Source organism: Natator depressus, chromosome 4, assembly GCF_965152275.1.
Source record: "Natator depressus isolate rNatDep1 chromosome 4, rNatDep2.hap1, whole genome shotgun sequence".
In the NCBI taxonomy this organism is placed as follows: domain Eukaryota; kingdom Metazoa; phylum Chordata; order Testudines; family Cheloniidae; genus Natator; species Natator depressus.
The window spans coordinates 44777603-44799817 of NC_134237.1; the positions used below are offsets into that span (position 1 = coordinate 44777603).

Consider the following 22215-nt stretch of genomic DNA (forward strand, 5'->3'; position numbering starts at 1 on the left):
GTAATTTTACATTGATGAATGTGGGCTTCATTTTACATAAGAGATCATTATATTATTTTGCATACTCTCATTCCTGTATTTACTGTGAGCTTTTTTCCCCCTTGCGCAAACAGAATGGAAAATGTTTATGCAAATTACACAAGTCTAGCTGTGTGCTATAGGCTTTAATGCTCCAATACTGTATTCCTCTGACAGATTTTCCAATTCTTAAGTGGTGTGAATGAACAAAGCATATTTTTTAAATATTTTCTAGATCCACCATGGAGGCAGCTTTTTTCCTCTGCACAGTAATCACATTGAGCTGCAAGTAAAAACAAACAGTCAATAGTTTCACTATTCCACGAAAATCTCAATAAGCAAAATGTCATGGAGGAGACAGAATAAACACAAATAACTGAAATTTTGGATACTTGAAAGAATTCTCAATATATGCCCACGGTTGTGACCCTATTTCACATACAAAAGAGTTTTGAATGACGGAGGATTGGGTAATAGAGGTTGTGCTATACTAAAATAAAATGCATGAAATGTAGAATTCAAATTATTTTAAAAAAATGCAATGTCTGTCTAAAGGATTGCATTTTAGTGGTGATTTTTCAGTGTTGCACCCCTCTTTTATGGGTATTAGACTATTAAGTAAAAACCAATCACTGACTATTTAATAGAAATATTACATTTTATAGATAGTGTCATCCTGAAATGGCTATACATGATACTTTATATACATACTGCATCACTGAAATACAAACCTTTGCGGTAGGTGGCAACAGCTAAGGGAACAAGTGACACATAGCAAATTATATAACAGTAGACAGATGAAATTGGGTCACTGTTACACGGGGAAACTCCTACTCTTAAGAAAAGGTATGTGGGATCTTTAATGTTGAAACAGTAGACAGGACAGATTAAACATTTGCAATATTTGTATGCAGGACATAATTTGCAGTGGGGTCATTTGAGTTTCAAGTTTTCTTTCTTCCTGACACTCACTGCAAAGGTGAAGCAAATAAAACTATGTATTTTCCATGCTGTTCATTTCTGCTTATTATCCCGGTCTATCAGACTGCAGTTCTCCTAATATCTTTGGACCTAACAAATCTATCTATTTTCCATCCACTGCTTGCACACTAATAAGTAGTAATGCACTCCAGAGGGTTGCACTCCAGCCAATCTTAGAGAGAGTAACATTCAAGACTACTGAAGTGTAGTAAACAGTTCAATTTGGGAGCACAATGCTAATGAGGAAGGGATGGTATAACTGTTCCATGTACAGGATCGTTTTCCTGCTAACTGTTTACAGCTAGGTAATTTTTGCCTTGTGATTCTAAAGTAGTTAATGTTATTACTGGAAGGGATGTGTGTGTATGGAGGGCATTCTGGTGCTGGATCAACATCAAACTCTTTTAAGCTGTAAAACTGCCCTCCTGACTTTGTAATTTGTCTAAAATGTATCATGACTGCTTCTTGGAACAGCCTGTCCTGGAACCAACAAGGGCAGAGTCAATTCTTGATTTAGTCCTAAGTGGAGCACAGAATCTAGTCCAAGAGGCGAATATAGCTAAAACCTCAGTAATAGCGACCATAATGAAATTAAAGTTAACATCCTTGTAGGGGGAAAAATGCCAAAGAAACCCACCACAGTAGTATTTAACTTCAAAAATGGGATTACACAAAAAAGGGGATGCTAGTTAAACATAAATTAAAAGGAACAGTCACAAGGATGAAATGCCTGAAAACTGCATGGAGACTATTTAAGACCACCATAATAGTGGCTCAAACGAAATGTATGCTCCAAATTAAAACAAAACAAAACAAAACAAAAAACAGTAAGAGGACCAAAAAAAAAAAAAAAAAAAAAAAAGAAGCCACTGTGGCCAACTGGCAGAGTAAAAGATGCAGTTAGAGACAAAAAGACATCTTTTAAAAATTGGAAGTCAAATTCTAGTGAGGAAAATAGAAAGGAGCATAAACTCTGGCAAGTCAAGTGTATAAATATTATAAAGCAGGCAAAGAAAATTTGAAAAGCATCTGGGAAAAGACACAAAAACTAACGGCCAAAATTTTTTTAAAGTACATCAGAAGACGGAAGCTTGCCAGGCAATCAGTGGGGCCACTGGACAACTGAGGTGCTAAAGAAGCAGTCAAGGAAGACAAGGCTGTTGAGGAGAAACTGAATGAATTCTTTACATTGGTCTTCACTGCAGAGGATATAGGGGACATATCTAAAAAGAATGGTTCATGTGTAGGTGACAAATCTGAGGCATCGACCCAGACTGAGGTATCTGTCAGTAGAGGTGGTTTTGGAACAAACTAATAAATTAAACAGTAATAAGTCACCATGACCAGATGATAATCAGCCAAGAGTTCTAAAGGAACTCAAATACGAAATTGCAAAACTACTATGGTATGTAACCTATCACTTAAATCAACCTCTTTGCCAGAAGACTGGAGGATAGCTAATAGCTAAAATAACACTGACTTTTAAAAAAAAAGTTCAAGAGGCGATCCTGGCAATTATAGGCGACTAAGCCTAACCTCAGTAACAGGCAAATGGGTTGAAACTATGCAAAAAAACCCAACAAATTATCAGACATGTAGATAAACATATTGGAAAAGAGTCAGCAAGGCTTTTGTAAAAGGAAATCATGCCTCACCAATCTAATCAAGGAAATCATGCCTCACAACTCTTTGAGGGGATCAACAAACGTGTGGACAAGGGTAAGCCTGTTGTTCTAGTATACTTGGACTTTCAGAAAGCCTTTGACAAGGTCCCTCATCAAAGGATCTTAAGCAAAGTACGCAGTTATAGGATAAGAGGGAAGGTCCTCTCATCGATCAGTAAATGGCTAAAAGACACGAAAGAAAGTGGCCAGTTTTCACAATGGAGAGAAGTAAATAACAGGGTCCTGCAAAGATTTTTACTGGGACCTGTATTGTTCAACGTATTCGTAAATGAGCAGAAAAAGGGAGAGAAGAGTGAGGTGGCAAAATTTGCAGATGATACAAAAGTACTCAAGATAGTTAAGTGTGAAGCTTACTGTGAAGAGTTACAAAGAGATCTCACAAAACTGGGTAACTTGGCAACAAATGGCAGATGAAATCCAATGCTGATAAATGAGAAGTAATGCATACTGGAAAACATAATCCCAACTATACATACAAAATGATAGGGTCTAACTAGCTGTTACCACTCAAGACCGAGATCTTGGAGCCATTGTGGATAGTTCTCTATAAACATCTGCTCAACGTGCAGCAGCACTCAATAAGGCTAACAATGTTAGGAACCATTAGGAAAGGGATAAATAAGACTGAAAGTATTATGCCACTACATAAATCCATGGTACACCTATACCTTAAATACTGCATGCATGCAGTTGTGGTTGCCCCATCTCAAAAAAGATAAATTAGAATGGGGAAAAGTTCAGAGAAGAGCAAAAGAAAAAAAAATGATTAGGGGTATGGAACAGCTTCCATACGAGGAGAAATTAAAATGACAGACTACATCTTGGAAAATAGATGACTAAGGGGGGAGGATATGACAGAGGTCTAAAAAATCATGATTGGTATGGAGAAAGTAAATAAGGAAGTGTTATTTATCCCTTCACATAACACAAGAACTAGGGGTGGGGGGTCACCCAATGAAATTAACAGGCAGTAGGTTTGAAACAAAAAAAGCAAACTATTTCTTCACACAACACACAGTCAACATGTTGAACTTGTTGCCATGGGATGTTCTAAAGGCTAAAAGTATAACTGGGTTTAAAAAAGAATTAGATAAGTTCATGGAGGATAGGTCCATCAATGGCTATTAGTCAAGACGGTCAGGGACACTACCTCATGCCCTGGGTGTCCCTTAACCTCCAACTGACAGAAGCTGGGACTGGATGATGGGATGGATTATTCAATAATTGCCCTGTTCTGTACATTCACTGTGAGGCATCTGGCAGTAGTCACTATCAGAGAAAGGATACTGGGCTACACGGACCATTGGTTTGACCCAATGTGGCTGTCTTATGTCTTCTCCCCAAAATTATGAACTGTGTGATGGAGAATCACTCTCCTCCCCACACGGCAACACATGCTTCTTTTTTAAGTTATTTACTTTTGTGGAGGGAGACTGAAAATTGTAACCTAAAAGTAAGAGGGTATATGATAGAACTGAGTAGACACAGAACACGATTAAAAATTTCCCCTCCTTTGACATTCCAACTTGTCTCTTTTTCCAGTATGAGACATCTGTCAACTAGTTAGGACCTAGAAATTCCTGACCCACAACTGTGTCTGTCTTAAACTAGCTTCAACTGCCTAAAAAAAGCCTAGACAGAGTTCTATAGCTGTGAAACGAAGACATATTTGTCTTCTGAATCAGAATGAGATTCTACAGGTGCCAGTCTGTGGGAGCTAGCACAACATCTGCATTTTATTACTATGAAGCCATCATTTCTAATGAATACAGCCTTACTGGTCAATTTGCAAGGGAGCTGGATCAGCTGTTCTGTGTAATCAGTGGTGATAGGTATTTAAACTTTATAGATTATTCCCTCATTCTGACATTGATTCAGTTTTGCACAGACTTAATAAGTGGGCTCCTTCCTTTGTTGCAGAGGATTACTAAAAACTCACATGCTTTCATTAATATGCCGACAACCACATAAACAGAGTTTACATCTAATTTATTTCCACAAACATATTACATGAAAGCACTGGATTTTCAGTGATGTGCCCAAGTGAAGTATTTCACTCATTCATAATGGTCAGAAGCTTGGAGTGTAGTTAAATATTCTGAAATGACACATTTTGCCAAGTTAGAACTGTATAGTTGTTTGTATCAGCTAATTTACTACATATAACAAACAAACAAACAATCAATCAATTACCTCTATCCTAGGGAGATTCCAAAACAACATTTTTTCTTGTAACATTCAAAGACCTCTTGTTATGCAGCTGTAATAAGGTTGCTTTCTGATTACAGTTTTGTACCTGTTGAGATGCTGTAGCTGCCCTCTGTTCTGCCTGTGTTAGTCGCCTTTGAAGTCTGTTGACTTTTTCTTGATGCTCCATCATTAATTTTTCATTCTGTATAAAAGTGAAAGATCTTATTACAACTGTAAGTTTCATATATATTGCAGTGAGAAAACTTTGAGCAAATGGAGTTTGGTCAATGCCAAATATTGGAACTATTTACCACCTACAAGACAGGAAATTATATACGCTTGTGATTCCGAATAATTTCCAGGTTTCAGAGTAGTAGCTGTGTTAGTCTGTATCAGCAAAAAGAACGAGGAGTACTTGTGGCACCTTAGAGATGCTGCTGCTAGCAGAAAGGAAATTATTGTATAAGAAATTTTTCATTCTTCAGCCTAGCATCTCTCACAATGATGATACACATGGGAAATAGCAAGCTGTGAACAGGAGAAGGGAGGGTCAGAAAAGTGAACATAAGAAATAGGAAAGACACTCTTTCTGAACTGCTCAAATAGCCAGGTTATGTCTGGACCACTACCTGCAGCACCTTCCTGCCAACAGGGGAGCCGCTAACAGGGAGTTTCAAGAGGGAGTTCTCCAGGTGAAGGAGGAGTAAATACGGGACCGTTGGGGTAAGTGGCTGTCTGTAGTGTGTGTTTGTGTTTGGGGGTTAGGTGCTGAGCTTGTGTTTGTCTGTCTATTTGAAGGACCGTGTGCTGTGGCCGGCAGTTGGAAGCTGTGAGCTTCTAAACAAGGTTTGAAATCTAGAAGCCTCTGTTCATTGGCTGAGCCTTAGTCAAGGGTGGGGCTATGAAGGATGCCAGGGCTTTATAAAGCAGTGAGCGAGAGACCAGGGGCCACTAACAGGGAATTTCGAGAGGGAGTCTGGAAGGGAGCAAGGTAGACTTGCCATTCTTTAAAACCTTTACACTAAACTATAATCAAAACTTCTTGATTTAAACAAAAACCCTATCATTAACCTAGGTAACTGTAGGAGAAAATGCAGGCAGAAGCCCAGCAGCAGAGTGGAGGCTATCCTGTTTATTGCACTCAGTGTAGCATGTATGATTACTTGCCCTGTGGACGGGTGGCGTACGTGTGCATTCGGTGCAAGGAGCTCCTGGCCCTCAGAGACCGTGTACAGGTTTTGGAGGCCAGGGTGGTGGAACTGGAGGAGCTAAGGAAGGCAGAGAGGTAGGTTGATGAGGCTTTCCGGGACACTGTAGATTTGTCCCACCTCCGGTCAGACAGCCCCTGCACTGTTAAGGAGGATGAAAGGCCCAGAAAAGGAGAGCAGTCAACGGGAACAGAGGGAAACCTTCCCATAGTTGGGACCCTCCTTCCAGATGATGTTGGGGTATCCTCTCGCACTGAGGTTACCTCTCCGGGGGAGGGAACTCTGGTCATTAGGAAAAGGCAGGTGTTACTAATGGGAGATTCGATCATTAGAAACACAGATAGCTGGGTTTTTGATGACCGGGAGAACCGTATCGTGACTTGCCTGCCTGGTGCGAAGGTTGCGGATCTCTCGAGGCATCTAAATAGACTTATGTGTAGGGCTGGGGAGGAGCCGGTGGTCGTGGTACATGTAGGTACCAGTGACATAGGGAAGGGTAGGAGAGATGTCCTGGAGGCAAATTTAGGCTGCTAGGAAAGAGACTGAAATCTAGGACCTCTATGGTGGCATTCTCAGAAGTGCTACCAGTTCCACGCGCAGGGCCAGGTAGGCAGGCAGAGCTTCAGTCTCAATGTGTGGATGAGACGATGGTGTAGAGAGGAGGGGTTTCAATTTATTAGGAACTGGGGAAACTTTGGGGATAGGGGGAGCCTATACAGGAAGGATGGGCTCCACCTAAACCAAAGTGGATCCAGATTGCTGGCACTTAACATTAAAAAGGTTGCAGAGCAGTTTTTAAACTAAGAGATGGGGGAAAGCCGATTGCTGCAGAGGCGCACGTGGATCGGACAGAGACTTCTCTTAGAGGAGAGTCTATTGATAGAGATTCTCTAGGTTTTAATCAGGAGGAGGGGATGAAACAGGACAAAGTAGGGGCAGATCAGACGAGAAACATTCACATAAAGAATCTGACACATCAGAAAAGGGCAGACAAATAAACAGTGACAAGTTTTTAAAGTGCTTGTACACAAATGCTAGAAGTCTAAATAATAAGATGGCTGAACTAGAGTCCCTCGTGTTAAAGGAGGATATTGATATAATAGGTATCACAGAAACCTGGTGGAGTGAGGACAATCAATGGGACACAATCATTCTGGGGTACAAAATATATCGGAAGGACAGAACAGGTCGTGCGGAGGGGGGGCACTATATGTGAAAGAAAATGTAGAATCAAATGAAATAAAAATCTTAAATGAATCCACGTTCCATAGAATCTCTATGGATAGTAAGTCCATGCTCTAATAAGAATATAACAGTAGGGATCTATTATTGACCACCTGACCAGGACCGTGATAGTGACGATGAAACGCTAAGGGAGATTACGGAGGCTATCAAAATAAAAAACTCAATAATAGTGGGGGATTTCAATTATCCCCATATTGACTGGGTACATGTCACCTCAGGACGAAATGCAGAGACAAAATTTCTTGATACTTTAAATGACTGCTTCTTGGAGCAGCTGGTTCAGGAACCCACAAGGGGAGAGGCAACTCTTGATCTAGTCTTGAGTGAAGCGCAGGATCTGGTCCAAGAGGTAACTATAACAGGGCCGCTTGGAGATAGTGACCATAATATAATAACATCTAACATTCCTGTGATGGGAAGAACACCTTAACAGCCCAACACTGTGGCATTTAATTTCAGAAAGGGGAACTATGCAAAAATGAGGAGGTTAGTTAAACAGAAATTAAAAGGTACAGTGACTAGAGTGAAATCCCTGCAAGCTGCATGGACACTTTTCAAAGACACCATAATAGAGGCTCAGCTTAAATGTATACCCCAAATTAAAAAACACAGTAAAAGAACTAAAAAAGAGCCACTGTGGCTTAACAACCATGTAAAGAAGCAGTGACAGATAAAAAGGCATCTTTTAAAAAGTGGAGGTTAAATCCTAGTGAGGTAAATAGAAAGGAACATAAACACTGCCAAATTAAATGGAAAAATGTAGTAAGAAAAGCAAAAAAGGAGTTTGAAGAATAGCTAGCCAAAAACTCAAAAGGTGGTAATAAAATGTTTTTTAAGTACATCAGAAGCAGGAAGCTTAACAACCAGTGGGGCCCCTGGACAATCAAGATACAAAAGGAGCACTTGAAGACGATAAAGTCATTGAAGAGAAACTAAATGAATTCTTTGCTTCAGTCTTCACGGCTGAGGATGTTAGGGAGATTCCCAAACCTGAGCCGTCTTTCGTAGGTGACAAATCTGAGGAATCGTCACAGACTGAAGTGACACTAGAGGAGGCTTTGGAATTAATTGAGAAACTTAACAGTAACAAGCCACCGGGACCAGATGGCATTCACCCAAGAGTTGTGAAAGAACTCAAATGTGAAATTATGGAACTATTAACTATACTTTGTAACCTGTCCTTTAAATCAGCTACTGTACCCAATGACTGGAAGATAGCTAATGTAACGCCAATATTTAAAAAAGGCTCTAGAGTCTAACTTCAGTACAGGGCAAATTAGTTGAAACAATAGTAAAGAATAAAATTGTCAGACACACAGAAGAACATAAATTGTTGCGCAAAGTCAACATGGTTTCTGTAAAGGGAGATCATGTTTTACTAATCTATCAGAGTTCTTTGAAGGGGTCAAAAAACATGTGGACAAGGGGGATCCAGTGGACATAGTGTACTTAGATTTCCAGAAAGCCTTTAACAAGGTCCCTCACCAAAGGCTCTTACGTAAATGAAGTTGTCATGGGAGAGGGAAGATCCTTTCATGGATTGAGAACTGGTTAAAAGACAGGGAGCAAAGGTAGGAATAAATGGTGAATTTTAAGAATGGAGAGGGGTAACTAGTGGTGTTCCCCAAGGGTCAGTCCTAGGACCAATCCTATTCAATCTATTCATACATGATCTGGAGAAAGGGGTAAACAGCGAGGTAGCAAAGTTTGCAGATGATACTGAACTGCTCAAAAAGAAAAGGAGTACTTATGGCACCTTATAGACTAACAAATTTATATGAGCATAAGCTTTCGTGAGCTACAGCTCACTTCATCGGATGCATGCAGTGGAAAATACAGTGGGGAGATTTATATACACAGAGAACATGAAACAATGGGTGTTACCATACACACTGTAACAAGAGTGATCACTTAAGGTGAGCTATTACCAGCAGGAGAGAAAAAAAACCTTTTGTAGTGATAATCAAGGTGGGCCATTTCCAGCAGTTGACAAGAACATGTGAGGAACAGTAGGGAGGGAATTAAACATGGGGAAATAGTTTTACTTTGTGTAATGACACATCCATTCCCAGTCTTTATTCAAGCCTAAGTTAATGGTGTCCAGTTTGCAAATTAATTCCAATTCAGCAGTCTCTCGTTGGAGTCTGTTTTTGAAGTTTTTCTGTTGAAGAATTGCCACTTTTAGGTCTGTAATCGAGTAACCAAAGAGATTGAAGGTGTTCTCCAACTGGTTTTTGAATGTTATAATTCTTGATGTCTGATTTGTGTCCATTTATTCTTTTACGTACAGACTGTCCAGTTTGGCCAATGTACATGGCAGAGGGGCATTGCTGGCACATGATGGCATATATCACATTGGTAGATGTGCAGGTGAACGAGCCTCTGATAGTGTGGCTGATGTGATTAGGCCCTATGCTGGTGTCCCCTGAATAGATATGTGGACACAGTTGGCAATGGGCTTTGTTGCAAGGATAGGTTCCTGGGTTAGTGGTTCTGGTGTGAGGTTGCTGGTGAGTATTTGCTTCAGGTTGGGGGGCTGTCTGTAAGCAAGGACTGGCCTGTCTCCCAAGATCTGAGAGAGTGATGGGTCATCCTTCAGGATAGGTTGTAGATCCTTGATGATGCGCTGGAGAGGTTTTAGTTGGGGGCTGAAGGTGATGGCTAGTGGTATTCTGTTATTTTCTTTGTTGGGCTGTCCTGTAGTAGGTAACTTCTGGGTACTCTTCTGGATCTTTCAATCTGTTTCTTCACTTCAGCAGCTGGGTATTGTAGTTGTAAGAATGCTTGATAGAGATCTTGTAGGTGTTTGTCTCTGTCTGAGGGGTTGGAGCAAATGCGGTTGTATCGTAGAGCTTGGCTGTAGACAATGGATCGTGTGGTGTGGTCTGGATGAAAGCTGGAGGCATGTAGGTAGGCATAGCGGTCAGTAGGTTTCCAGCATAGGGTGGTGTCTATGTGACCATCGGTTATTAGCACCGTAGTGTCCAGGAAGTGGATCTCTTGTGTGGACCGGTCCAGGCTGAGGTTGATGGTGGGATGCAAATTGTTGAAATCATGGTGGAATTCCTCAAGGGCTTCTTTTCCATGGGTCCAGATGATGAAGATGTCATCAATGTCGCGCAAGTAGAGTAGGGGCATTAGGGGACGTGAGCTGAGGAAGCGTTGTTCTAAGTCAGCCATAAAAATGTTGGCATACTGTGGGGCCATGCGGGTACCCATAGCAGTGCTGCTGATTTGAAGGTATACATTGTCCCCAAATGTGAAATAGTTATGGGTGAGGACAAAGTCACCAAGTTCAGCCACCAGGTTTGCCGTGACATTATCGGGGATAGTGTTCCTGATGGCTTGTAGTCCATCTTTGTGTGGAATGTTGCTGTAGAGGGCTTCTACATCCATAGTGGCCAGGATGGTGTTTTCAGGAAGATCACCGATGGATTGTAGTTTCCTCAGGAAGTCAGTGGTGTCTCGAAGAATGCTGGGAGTGCTGGTAGCGTAGGCCTGAGGAGGGAGTCTACATAGCCAGACAATCCTGCTGTCAGGGTGCCAATGCCTGAGATGATGGGGCGTCCAGGATTTCCAGGTTTATGGATCTTGGGTAGAAGACAGAATACCCCTGGTCGGGGTTCCAGGGGTGTGTCTGTGCGGATTTGTTCTTGTGCTTTTTCAGGGAGTTTCTTGAGCAAATGGTGTAGTTTCTTTTGGTAACCCTCAGTGGGATCAGAGGGTAATGGCTTGTAGAAAGTGGTGTTGGAGAGCTGCCTAGCAGCCTCTTGTTCATATTCCGACCTATTCATGATGACGACAGCACCTCCTTTGTCAGCCTTTTGGATTATGATGTCAGAGTTGTTTCTGAGGCTGTGGATGGCATTGTGTTCTGCACGGCTGAGGTTATGGGACAAGTGATGCTGCTTTTCCACAATTTCAGCCTGTGCACATTGGTGGAAGCACAGAAGTCCAGCCTGTTGTTTCGACCTTCAGGAGGAGTCCACCCAGAATCCTTCTTTTTGTAGTCTTGATAGGAAGGTCTCTGTGGGTTAGTATGTTGTTCAGAGGTGTGTTGGAAATATTCCTTCAGTCGGAGACGTCGAAAATAGGATTCTAGGTCACCACAGAACTGTATCATGTTCGTGGGGGTGGAGGGACAGAAGGAGAGGCCCCGAGATAGCCCAGCAGAAGAATCTGTCCTAAGAGTATAGCTGGATAGATTAACAATATTGCTGGGTGGGTTGAGGGAACCACTGTTGTGGCTCCTTGTGGCATGTAGTAGTTTAGATAGTTTAGTGTCCTTTTTCTTTTGTAGAGAAGCAAAGTGTGTGTTGTAAATGGCTTGTCTAGTTTTTGAAAAGTCCAGCCATGAGGAAGTTTGTGTGGAAGGTTGGTTTTTTATGAGAGTATCCAGTTTTGAGAGCTCATTCTTAATCTTTCCCTGTTTGCTGTAGAGGAGGTTGGTCAGGTGGTTCCGCAGTTTCTTTGAGAGCGTGTGGCACAAGCTGTCAGCATAGACTGTGTGGTATGTAGATTGTAATGGATTTTTTACCTTCAGTCCTTTTGGTATGATGTCCATCTGTTTGCATTTGGAAAGGAAGATGATGTCTGTCTGTATCTGTACGAGTTTTTTCATTAAGTTGATAGATTTCCACTCCATACGGCTAAATTCAGTGCCTTGCATAAAGACAGGTTTCAGAGTAACAGCCGTGTTAGTCTGTATCCTCAAAAAGAAAAGCAGTACTTGTGGCACCTTAGAGACTAAAATTTATTTGAGCATAAGCTTTCGTGAGTTAGAGCTCACTTCATGGGATGTATTCAGTGGAAAATACAGTGGGGAGATTTATATACACAGAGAACATGAAACAATGGGTGTTACCATACACACTGTAACAAGAGTGATCAGTTAAGGTGAGCTATTACCAGCAGGAGAGTGGGGGGGAAAAAACCTTTTGTAGTGATAATCAAGGTGGGCCATATCCAGCAGTTGACAAGAACAATTACAATTAACGATTACAGACCTAAAAGTGGCAATTCTTCAACAAAAAACTTCAAAAACAGACTCCAACAAGAGACTGCTGAATTGGAATTAATTTGCAAACTGGATACAATTAACTTAGGCTTGAATAAAGACTAGGAGTGGATGGGTCATTACACAAAGTAAAACTATTTCCCCATGTTAATCTTCCCCCCCCCGCCTCCCAAACTGTTCCTCAGACGTGTCTGGGTTGTGGCACTGCATGCTCTGGCCTGTGAGCTGTGCCTTGCTGTGATTATGATTAGCCACTAAAGACTCTGGGTACAGAGGTGAATCAGAAGAAAAAGGCTTTGTCACGCTAAGGACTTTGTTTGGAGGAAAATTCATGTAGGTTTCCTTGGAAACTTCGGCTCCAGATTTTCTCCTCCTGCCAAAGTAACACTCCCTTCTTGGATAACCTTGGTGTTGGTAGCAACTAACAGACTGCAGTGCTGGCTTTGATAGAGAGGACAGAGACCTCTCTGCAGTCTCAGCTACTAATTTCTCTAATGTTCCCCTAACAGATCATCACTGGTAAATCTAGATGCACAAAATATCTATTTAGAGTGAGTGATGACTATTCACAGAAGTAACATGACATCCTTGTAGCGACCGAGTTAGAAGCCATTGCTCATCACAAATCACATCAAGGATTTGACCAAGACAGGACCCAAGACATTTCACTCCAGTCAAGGATCATACCCCCCTAGAAGATGAACCACTTGTTTATCATGAAGTAGGCTTATCTATTAAATAGATGAAAAACCTTTGGTCTGAATAGCTATAGCTGAAGTTTTGAAATTGCTATGCAATGTTTCATTGCTCTTATGGTCTATGGGTCTTGCAACACTTTCTGATGGTGAGACATCCTCATTTGGATCTTATGATGCCCTCAAAGGAGGCATCAACTGGAAAACACATATCATAATAATGCCCAAAGGAAACTATTTTATTATTAAGTTTCTTGTAGGCCAAGACTGACATCCTGTCGTGGACAGACAAGGTGGATGAGGTAATATTTTTCATTAGACTGACTTCTGTTGGTAAGAGAGAGAAATTTTCGAGCCAGAGAGAGCTCTTCTTCAGGTCTGGGAAAGATATTCTGAGCGTCACAGACAAATGCAAGATGGAACAGATTGTTTAGCATAAGTAGTTAGCACATATTCTAAGGGACCATTCAAGGAAGAGTGGCCCCTTAACACCTATTGAGTCATAGGACAAAAAGGGGGGTTAATGGGTTACAGATTTTTGTAATAAGCCATAAATCCAATGTCTTATTACAACAATCTGTAATCCACTAACCTGTCTTTTTTGTTCTAAAAAGGGTCTTGTCTTATATTTGCAGTCCTTTGTTGCCCCAGGAATTACCAGGAGGAGGCCAGGAGGCTTGAAAACAAAAACATTTTAGCTTCTCAGAAAACAGCTAAAATAACAAATCTAAAAGAAAAAGATGGGACCAAGGAAAACTACTGCCTTGGAGGCAGAAGATCTGGCAGCAAGGAGGAGAAGGGGGTGTGGCTAGCACATGTTGTGATGCAGCTTTGAGCTGCCTCCAGAAACTGCAGACACGAGGGGTATAGTTCATGCATATCAGAAATGTGGGAGATGTGGGGCTGCATAAAATGGAGGTTACTTACCTGTAACTGGAGGTGCTTTGAGATGGGTGGTCCCAGTCTGTATTTCATAAGTGGGTATGCATGCGAACCATGTGCCTGAGTCTTTTTTTTTTTTTTAAATAAGTAGCGTCTGTTGGCCCACACATGTGCTCTCAACTGAGGGAATGAAAGGTGATGCAGGCAGATTCCTCTCCAGTTTCCCATTTTCACCACAGTCCAAATAATTCACAGCAGAGGGAACAGAAGGAGTGTAGTGGAATACAGATTGGAACCACACATCTCAAAGAATCTCCAGTTACAGATAAATAACCTTCCTATCTTCTTTGAGTAATGGTCCCAATGTGTATTCCACGTGGGAGATTAATAAGTAGTAGTCAAACAGGAGGTGGATGCCAGGACACAGAAGTGATAGTGGACTGTAATACTGCTGTCCACACAGCTGAATCCATGGATGACTGGGACCAGAACATAATGCTTCACGAAGGTATGCGAAGAGCTCCAAGTAGCTGCCCTACCTATCTCTAGTATAGGTACATCATTTGCCCTGTGGTGGAACGAGCTCTCAAACTGTGTGTGTGTGTGTGTGTGTGTGTGTGTGTGTGTGTGTGTGTGTGTGTGTGTGTGTGTGTGTGTGTGTGTGTGTGTGTGTGTGTGTGTGTGTGTGTGTCCAACATCCACTTAGTTGCGTCAATATAGCTTGAGCCCTTGATCGCTCTGCTATGAAGACAAATAGTTTAGGTTTCTTTCTAATGTCCTTTGTAGATAAAAGGCCAAAACACTTTGCATATTCAGAGAGCCTTCTCTCTTCCCCTGAAGCATTGGTTTTGGACAAAATACTGGTAAGTAGACTACCTGATTCTCATGAAATTCAGAAACTACTTTAGGGATGAATCTGGGGTGAGGGAGTAATGAGATCTTTTCCTTATAGAAGATCGCAAATGGCAGGTCCGCCATGAGCGCTCCCAGCTCACTGACTCTTCTGGGTGATGTCATAGCTATTTGAAAGGCCACCTTCATAGAGAGATGGGCCACAGAGCATGTGACTAGAGGCTCAAAGGGAGGTATAGTGAATGATGACAGGACAAAACTGAGGTCCCACTGAGGTGTGAACTTTACCAATGGTGGAAAGGATCTGAGAAGCACTCTCAGAAATCTAGTTGTGACAGGATGAGTGAAGATCATATGGTTATCCAGCAGAGGAGGGAAAGTGCTGATCACTGCTAAATGTACTTACACAGAACTGAGGGTGGGACCTGAAGACTTTGAGGTAAGCAGATACTCTAAGGCTATGTCTACTTTGGTGTAATTTATGTCAGTGTAACTTGTGTCACTCAGGGCTATGAATAATCCCCACCCCTCTAAATTATGCTAACCTAAACACTGGTGCAGATAGTGCTATGTCAGCGGGACAAGCTCTCCCATGGACACAGCTACTGCCTCTCATGGAGGCAGAAGTTATTAAGCTGATGGAAGAGCTCTGTCCTGTCGGCTTGGAGCGTCTTCACCAGAAGTGCTACAGCGGTGCGGGCTGCAGGGACGTTCTGGCCGCTGCTTCCTACAGCTCCCATTCACCAGGAACGGCGAACTGTGGCCACTGAGAGCTGCAGGCGGCCATGACTGTGGACGGTCAATGTAAGCAAACTGTCTCATGGCCCACCAGCAGATTACCCTGACGGGCCACAGGTCACCACTGTTCTAGAGAGTGCTATCCCAGATGTACTAGAAGTGTGACAGAGGCATAACTGTGTTCAAAGCTGTCCATTAATTATTTAATAAGGCACACTCTTCAAACAAACCTTCCTTTACTTTTAATGTATAATGGAAGGCACATTAGTTTATTCATACCTACAGATATTATGTAAACTCTACCACTCATAGTATGGTAAGAACCCTACCTTTTTTTACTGTGCTACTTCATAATGAATATAATAGGCCCACCTTTAAAAGGCATGCATGAATAAGATTAAATAATCTTTAAATAACATTTTCTGAGTCACCACACAATTTATATATTAGTAACAATGAAAGAGGATCTCTCCTTTCTCATGTTTTATGATTCGGGAGCAAAGTTAAGAGAGATTCTAAAATCTTCAGAGGCACTTATAAACTAACTACGTAACTCATCTGGATAAGGTTCAGTAAGATTCTACAATATGTGCATGTAGTTGTATCAAAGTAGTTCCCACGAGGGTCATTTTCTTACCTCAGCTATCTTTTCGTTTGCCACTTCCAGCTGAGAAATCAGCTCTTGTGTATGAAGTTTCTGTCGACTCAGCTCACTTCTATCAATCAGACAAAATAAGCTGATTAATGTACAGTAATGCATCTGTTATCCAAATAACTAACATTTAACAGATCCTTTCTAAAGGAAGTTTTCCTGGTTTAGTCCATTTTTAATTTGAATGTTGCTCACAATACACGCAGTCAGAAAATATCCCAACTTTAGCTTCTCAGTGATATATTAAAAAGGGTGATGGCAAAGACATGGTGTATTTTTTGTGAAGACCAACAGCCCTTGGAGTTGTCTTCAACATAAACACTCACATTTTACAAATATAGCATTAAGCACACTGAGTACACATACAAATTTTATTTGCAGTGTTCCCCGCTTACATGTTAATAAACTGATAAGTCAACTAAATTAAGGTTATATGATTAACCTAAAAAACCAAGCATATTGACCAATTCAGGGAAGTACCTCTCTTATGCACAGTCTGAAGTACATAAAGTATAATTGCTCACTTTAATCTTTAAAAACGTAGACAGAGATATGGCAATACAACTTTTAGAGAGAAAGGTACAGTAGCATGATATAACTACAAATGTTTAGGTAAGACGTTACTTAAGAGTAGAAGGAATTATGTAAATTGTAAGGTGGAAAAAGGATACAGGAAAAGGACAACAGCCATACACTCAAATGGAGAAAAGAGGCAGAAAGATAATTTTCAAACAGAAACTAATCAGCTGGAAAACAACCTCTCCCCCAGAGGTAATTCCTGTTTTCTCTCCGGGATTGTTAAACTTCAGAGCATTTTGGAATAACTTGTTCTGTATGAAAAGTGCTTCTAAAAACACATTCTATTGTATTATAACTGGCCTTCAATGACCTCAAAAAGATTGTCAAAGAATCATAGAGTTTAAAGCTAGAAGGGGTCACCAGATAATCTACTCTGACCATCTGTATATCACAGGCCACCAACACCACCCAGCACCAGAACACTAAATACGAAATCAAAGTAAATGAGACCCACAGAAGATCAGAATATTATGAGCCACAGGCAGAGAATAGGAGGGACTGAGGTGCACCAGTGCTCGAGGTTAGTGCAATGGCAGGGAATTAAGTGAAATATACCCGTAATCCTGGCAAGTGACCCACCCCCACATGCTGCAGAGAAAGGCCAACCCCCGGTCCCCCCAGCATCACTGCCCATCTGACCTGAGGAAAAAGTCCTTCCTAACCCCACATATGGTGATCAGTTAGATCCTGGGCATGTCAGTAAGAACCAGACAGCCAAGCACCTGAGAGAGAATGCTTGGTGCATCTCAGAGCCCTAGCCCTCTCTGCCCAGTGTCCTGTCTCCAGCCATGGAAATCCCTGACGCTTCAGAAGAAAGATATAAAAAGCCCTTCCCAGAATGCATAGGTGTGGGAGGGAGATGCCTTCCTGACCCCCGATGGTGAGCAGCTGAAACCCTGAAGCATGAGCTTCAGGAACATAAGACATAAATTAGAAATGAGCCCCAGCACTGTTGAGCCCTGGCCCCTACCATCACAAACAGCCCTGTCATACAACTATGTTCACAAATTTGTACAGCTCCCCACAACTTCTATAGGGAGTCTGTTCTAGAACCTGACCCTTCTGATGGTTACAAACTTTCTTCTAATTTCCTTGAATTTGTTCATGGCCAGTTTATATCCATTTGTTCTTGTGCCGCCACTGTCCTTTAGTTTAAATAACTCTTCACTTTACCTGGTACATACACCCCCCCGCAATGTGTTTACAGAGAACAATCATATTTCCCCTCAGCCTTCTTTTTGCTAGACTAAACAATCCAAGCTCTTCCAGTGTCCACTCATAAAACAGAATGATCAGGGGAATAGAGGGCCTAATAGCTTTTCTCTGCAGCTGTTCTAGTTTAAATTCATCTTTCTTGAACAAGGGTGACTACAATTGTTTGTACACAGTGTTCCAAATGAGAACTTACCAGTGCCTTATACAATGGCATTAATACATCACTATCACTACTGGAAATGCCTCACCGAACACATCTTAGGATCACTTTTGCCTTTTTCCTCCACAGCCACGTCACATTGGTGGCTCATGGTCTTCCTGTGATTGATCTACACAACCAGGTCTCTCTCTTCCTCCATTACAAACTCCCAGCTTGTAGCAGAAATTCTTATTATTAGACCCTAAGTGCATGACCTTGCACTTTGTAGTATTGAATTTCATCCCATTTTTGTCACTTCAGTCTTCCATAGCTTTCCTGCACAATATTCCAATCCTCCTGTGTATTGATGCTGCCTCCCAACTTTGTATCAGCAGCAAATTTCATTAGCACACTTCCTAATTTTTGTGCCAAGGTCATTAATAAAAATATTGAACAAGTTTGGTCCCAGGACCAATCCTTGAGGAACTTCACTAGTAACCTCCCTCTAGTCCAATAATTCATCTTTCAGAACAGTCAGTAGCCTTCCCCCATTTAGCCAATTCCTAATCTACCCTAGAATGCTCGTACTGATCCACATTTTCTCTAATTTAACTAATGATTTCATGTCAAATGCTTTACTGAAGTTTACAGTAGATTTAAGTACATTAAATCTACTGTACTTCCCTTATCTTAAAAATCTGTTATTTTCTCAAAGGAGGAGATCAGGTTAGCCCACCAATCATGGTCTACCTTTGGTAAACCTATGTTGTATTACATCCCCTTTACCTGTATGGTATGTATTACTTCCACCTCATATGTAGTAATTTCCATTTCTAGACACTGATTTCCATCAGCCCTACTGCCTTCATACACACATTCCATATCACAATTGTTACTTAAAACTGAGGCAAAGTATTCATTTAGTTTTTGGGCCATACCTAGATAATCTTTAATTTCCCTCCCATCCACACTGCATAGCGGCCCAATGTATGTAGTTCAAAAACTTGTCTCTTTCACTGTCATAAATATAAAGGGAAGGGTAAACCCCTTTAAAATCCCTCCTGGCCAGAGGAAAAATCCTCTCACCTGTAAAGGGTTAAGAAGCTAAAGGTAACCTCGCTGGCACCTGACCAAAATGACCAATGAGGAGACAAGATACTTTCAAAAGCTGGGAGGAGGGAGAGAGAAACAGGGGGTCTGTGTCTGTCGGTATGCTGCTTTTGCCGGGGATAGACCAGGAATGGAGTCTTAGAACTTTTAGTAAGTAATCTAGCTAGGTATGTGTTAGATTATGATTTCTTTAAATGGCTGAGAAAAGAATTGTGCTGAATAGAATGACTATTTCTGTCTGTGTGTCTTTTTTGTAACTTAAGGTTTTGCCTAGAGGGATTCTCTGTGTTTTGAATCTAATTACCCTGTAAGGTATCTACCATCCTGATTTTACAGAGGTGATTCCTTTATTTCTATTTACTTCTATTTCTATTAAAAGTCTTCTTGTAAGAAAACTGAATGCTTTTTCATTGTTCTCAGATCCAAGGGCTTGGGTCTGTGGTCACCTATGCAAATTGGTGAGGATTTTTACCAAACCTTTCCCAGGAAGTGGGGTGCAAGGGTTGGGAGGATTTTGGGGGGAAAGACGTGTCCAAACTACGTTTCCCAGTAAACCCAGTTAGAGTTTGGTGGTGGCAGTGGATATTCCAAGGACAAAGGATAAAATTAATTTGTACCTTGGGGAAGTTTTAACCTAAGCTGGTAAAAGTAAGCTTAGGAGATTTTCATGCAGGTCCCCACATCTGTACCCTAGAGTTCAGAGTGGGGGAGGAACCCTGACATTCACCAACAGAAGTTGGTCCAATAAAAGATGTTACTTCACCCACCTTATCTCTCTAATAACCTGGGACCAACATGGCTACAACACTGTAAAACATCTCTTATTATTTATTTTAATTTCCTTGGCAAGAGCTAATTCATCTGGACTTTTAGCAAGTTTACTTCATTGTTACATTTTCTAACCTCCACAAGGTAGCTTTCTTTACTTACTCCTAATAAGCTTTTTGAGGTAGCTGTTCATCTATCTGGGTCTGGAGCTTTTCCCTACAAGTTTTTTTCCCTTTTGCTTGGGATTTAAATCCTTGAGCTCTTTAATCCAGCTGACTTCATTAACTGCAGCAATTCCCTTAATTTCCCAAAGTCTGCCCTTTTGAAATCAAAACTCATAGTTGATTATCTGGTTTTGATTATCCTGCTATTTCACTGAAATCATGTTATCAACTCATGATCACTCGATCCAAGGTTATTTCCTACAACCAGCTCTTCTCTGATGTCCTCACTACTTACCAAGACCAAGACTAAAATGGCCATCACCTCTTGTTGGTTCAGTGATGATTTGATGAAGAAAACTGTCATCTTTCACATCCAGGAATAAGTGGGCTCTACCAGTATTAGCAGCATTATAATATATAATCTATATCCAGGAAGTTAAAGTCCCCTGACTATGACAATACTCAATAGTATTTATCACTCTAATAGTAGAGAGATCACTATCCATACCTGAATCTGGCCCTAGGGGTCTATGGCAGATCCTTAAAATTATCCTTACAGAACCTCTTTTACAGTCCTTCACCAAAGAGATTTTTGACCCAAACAGATTCTGTTTTTTCCTTACTATCAATTCATATTTCTTTACAGTTTATCACTTTGTTGATGTTCAGTGCTACCCCACCACCTTTACCTTTATTCTTCTCTCTCCTAAACAGAAAATACCTTTCAATTCTACTATTCCAGTCATGGGTGCTATTCCACTATTTTTATGTAATCCTTGTGTATCTGGTTTGACCTTCTGTAACAGTAGTTCCAGTTCCTCCATTTTATTGCCCAGACTCCTTGGATTCATGTACAATTATTTCAGTTGTTTTCCTAATACCTCAACCCGATTTTCTAGCTTGTGTTCCATTATCCCTTATTATATATTCATTTAGCAGATTTTCTTGCTCCTGTGTACTCAAGCCAGGCGTGGAGATGTCAGAAGTCTCTCCCAGCCTTCCCCCATATCTCCTAGTTTCTTTTTTCTAGGAAGAGGGTCTAGGAAGAGAAGACAACGATGGCTACTGAGGCAGCAGTAGAAATGATCCGAGGAGAGAGGAGAGAAAAGAAAGAAGATGGTTGGATGCAGAAGCTCGGGATGTACATCATCCTTGATGGGGTATTTGATGGAAGCTACTTATGCATGAACTATCACTAACTGTATGGGCCGTGTCTGTATTTAAATAGAGTTAATATTAAACTACACACATACTGATAAAACAAATTTTTTTGAAAATAAGGAAACTGTTAATTTTAAATCATCCAACACCACCTTCTTAAATATCACCTTAAGGTCCAAAGAATAATTCTGAATTCAAAATACTAAATAAGTCATTGAAAAATAATCTATTCCTTCTACACTTGTGCGATGAACTGTGGAACTGGCACATTCAACAGCACGGACTTTATCAGAGTGGATGTGATCATGTACAGTGCTACACCAAGAAAATATTTTTAGTTGGAACGTCACACCAAACTACTCTTGAATCTGTTAGGGTCTGCTTAGCAAGTGTCTGCAGTGTGAACTTCAGTTCACGGATATTAGGGTGCAATTCCTGTAATGGACTGTCACAGTGATATCTGGGGATCACCCAGCCCAGTAACGGGTTTTGTCACTGGCTGCCCTGTAACACTGGGATGCCTTAATAGTATGCTGTTATGGCTCAGATCCACAAGGACAAGGTCTCACCCTGACTTCCAATAGCCCAGTTACTCCTTGTAGGGTCACTCCAACAGTCCCAAGTCTTCCCAAGTTCTGAACTACCAGACATTCACACTATTCCCCTCTGGTTCATCAACCCCAAAGGGATGAAACCAGCCCCCCTGTTATCAGTTCACTTTGGCACATACATTCCACAGTTTGTGAACCAGATGCCTGCTTGGGTAAAAATAAACAAAAAGTTTATTTAATAGAAAAACCACAGATTTAAAGATGAAATAATAAGGGAAAGCAAAAACCTACAAGTTACACAGAAAACAAACAAAGATGCCATCTCAGGCTTTACACTTCCATATTAGATAACTTGTATTAGAAAA

At 41.1% G+C, this 22215-nt stretch overlaps 1 protein-coding gene across 2 annotated transcripts in view; it reads right to left on the minus strand.

Moving 5' to 3' along the window:
* SCLT1 (sodium channel and clathrin linker 1) overlaps positions 1–22215 on the minus strand; it is a 125535-nt gene continuing 103320 nt past the window's right edge. Inside the window, exons 20-22 of one of the 2 annotated variants that reach the window (XM_074950852.1) lie at positions 16149–16227; positions 4878–5076; positions 1–301 (exon numbers count right to left, since the gene is read on the minus strand). In XM_074950852.1, coding sequence (XP_074806953.1) covers positions 4885–5076; positions 16149–16227 — 271 coding nt within the window. In that variant the 3' untranslated portion in view covers positions 1–301; positions 4878–4884. The remainder of the gene's footprint in view (positions 302–4877; positions 5077–16148; positions 16228–22215) is intronic. The other variant, XM_074950853.1, reaches the window with a different exon arrangement.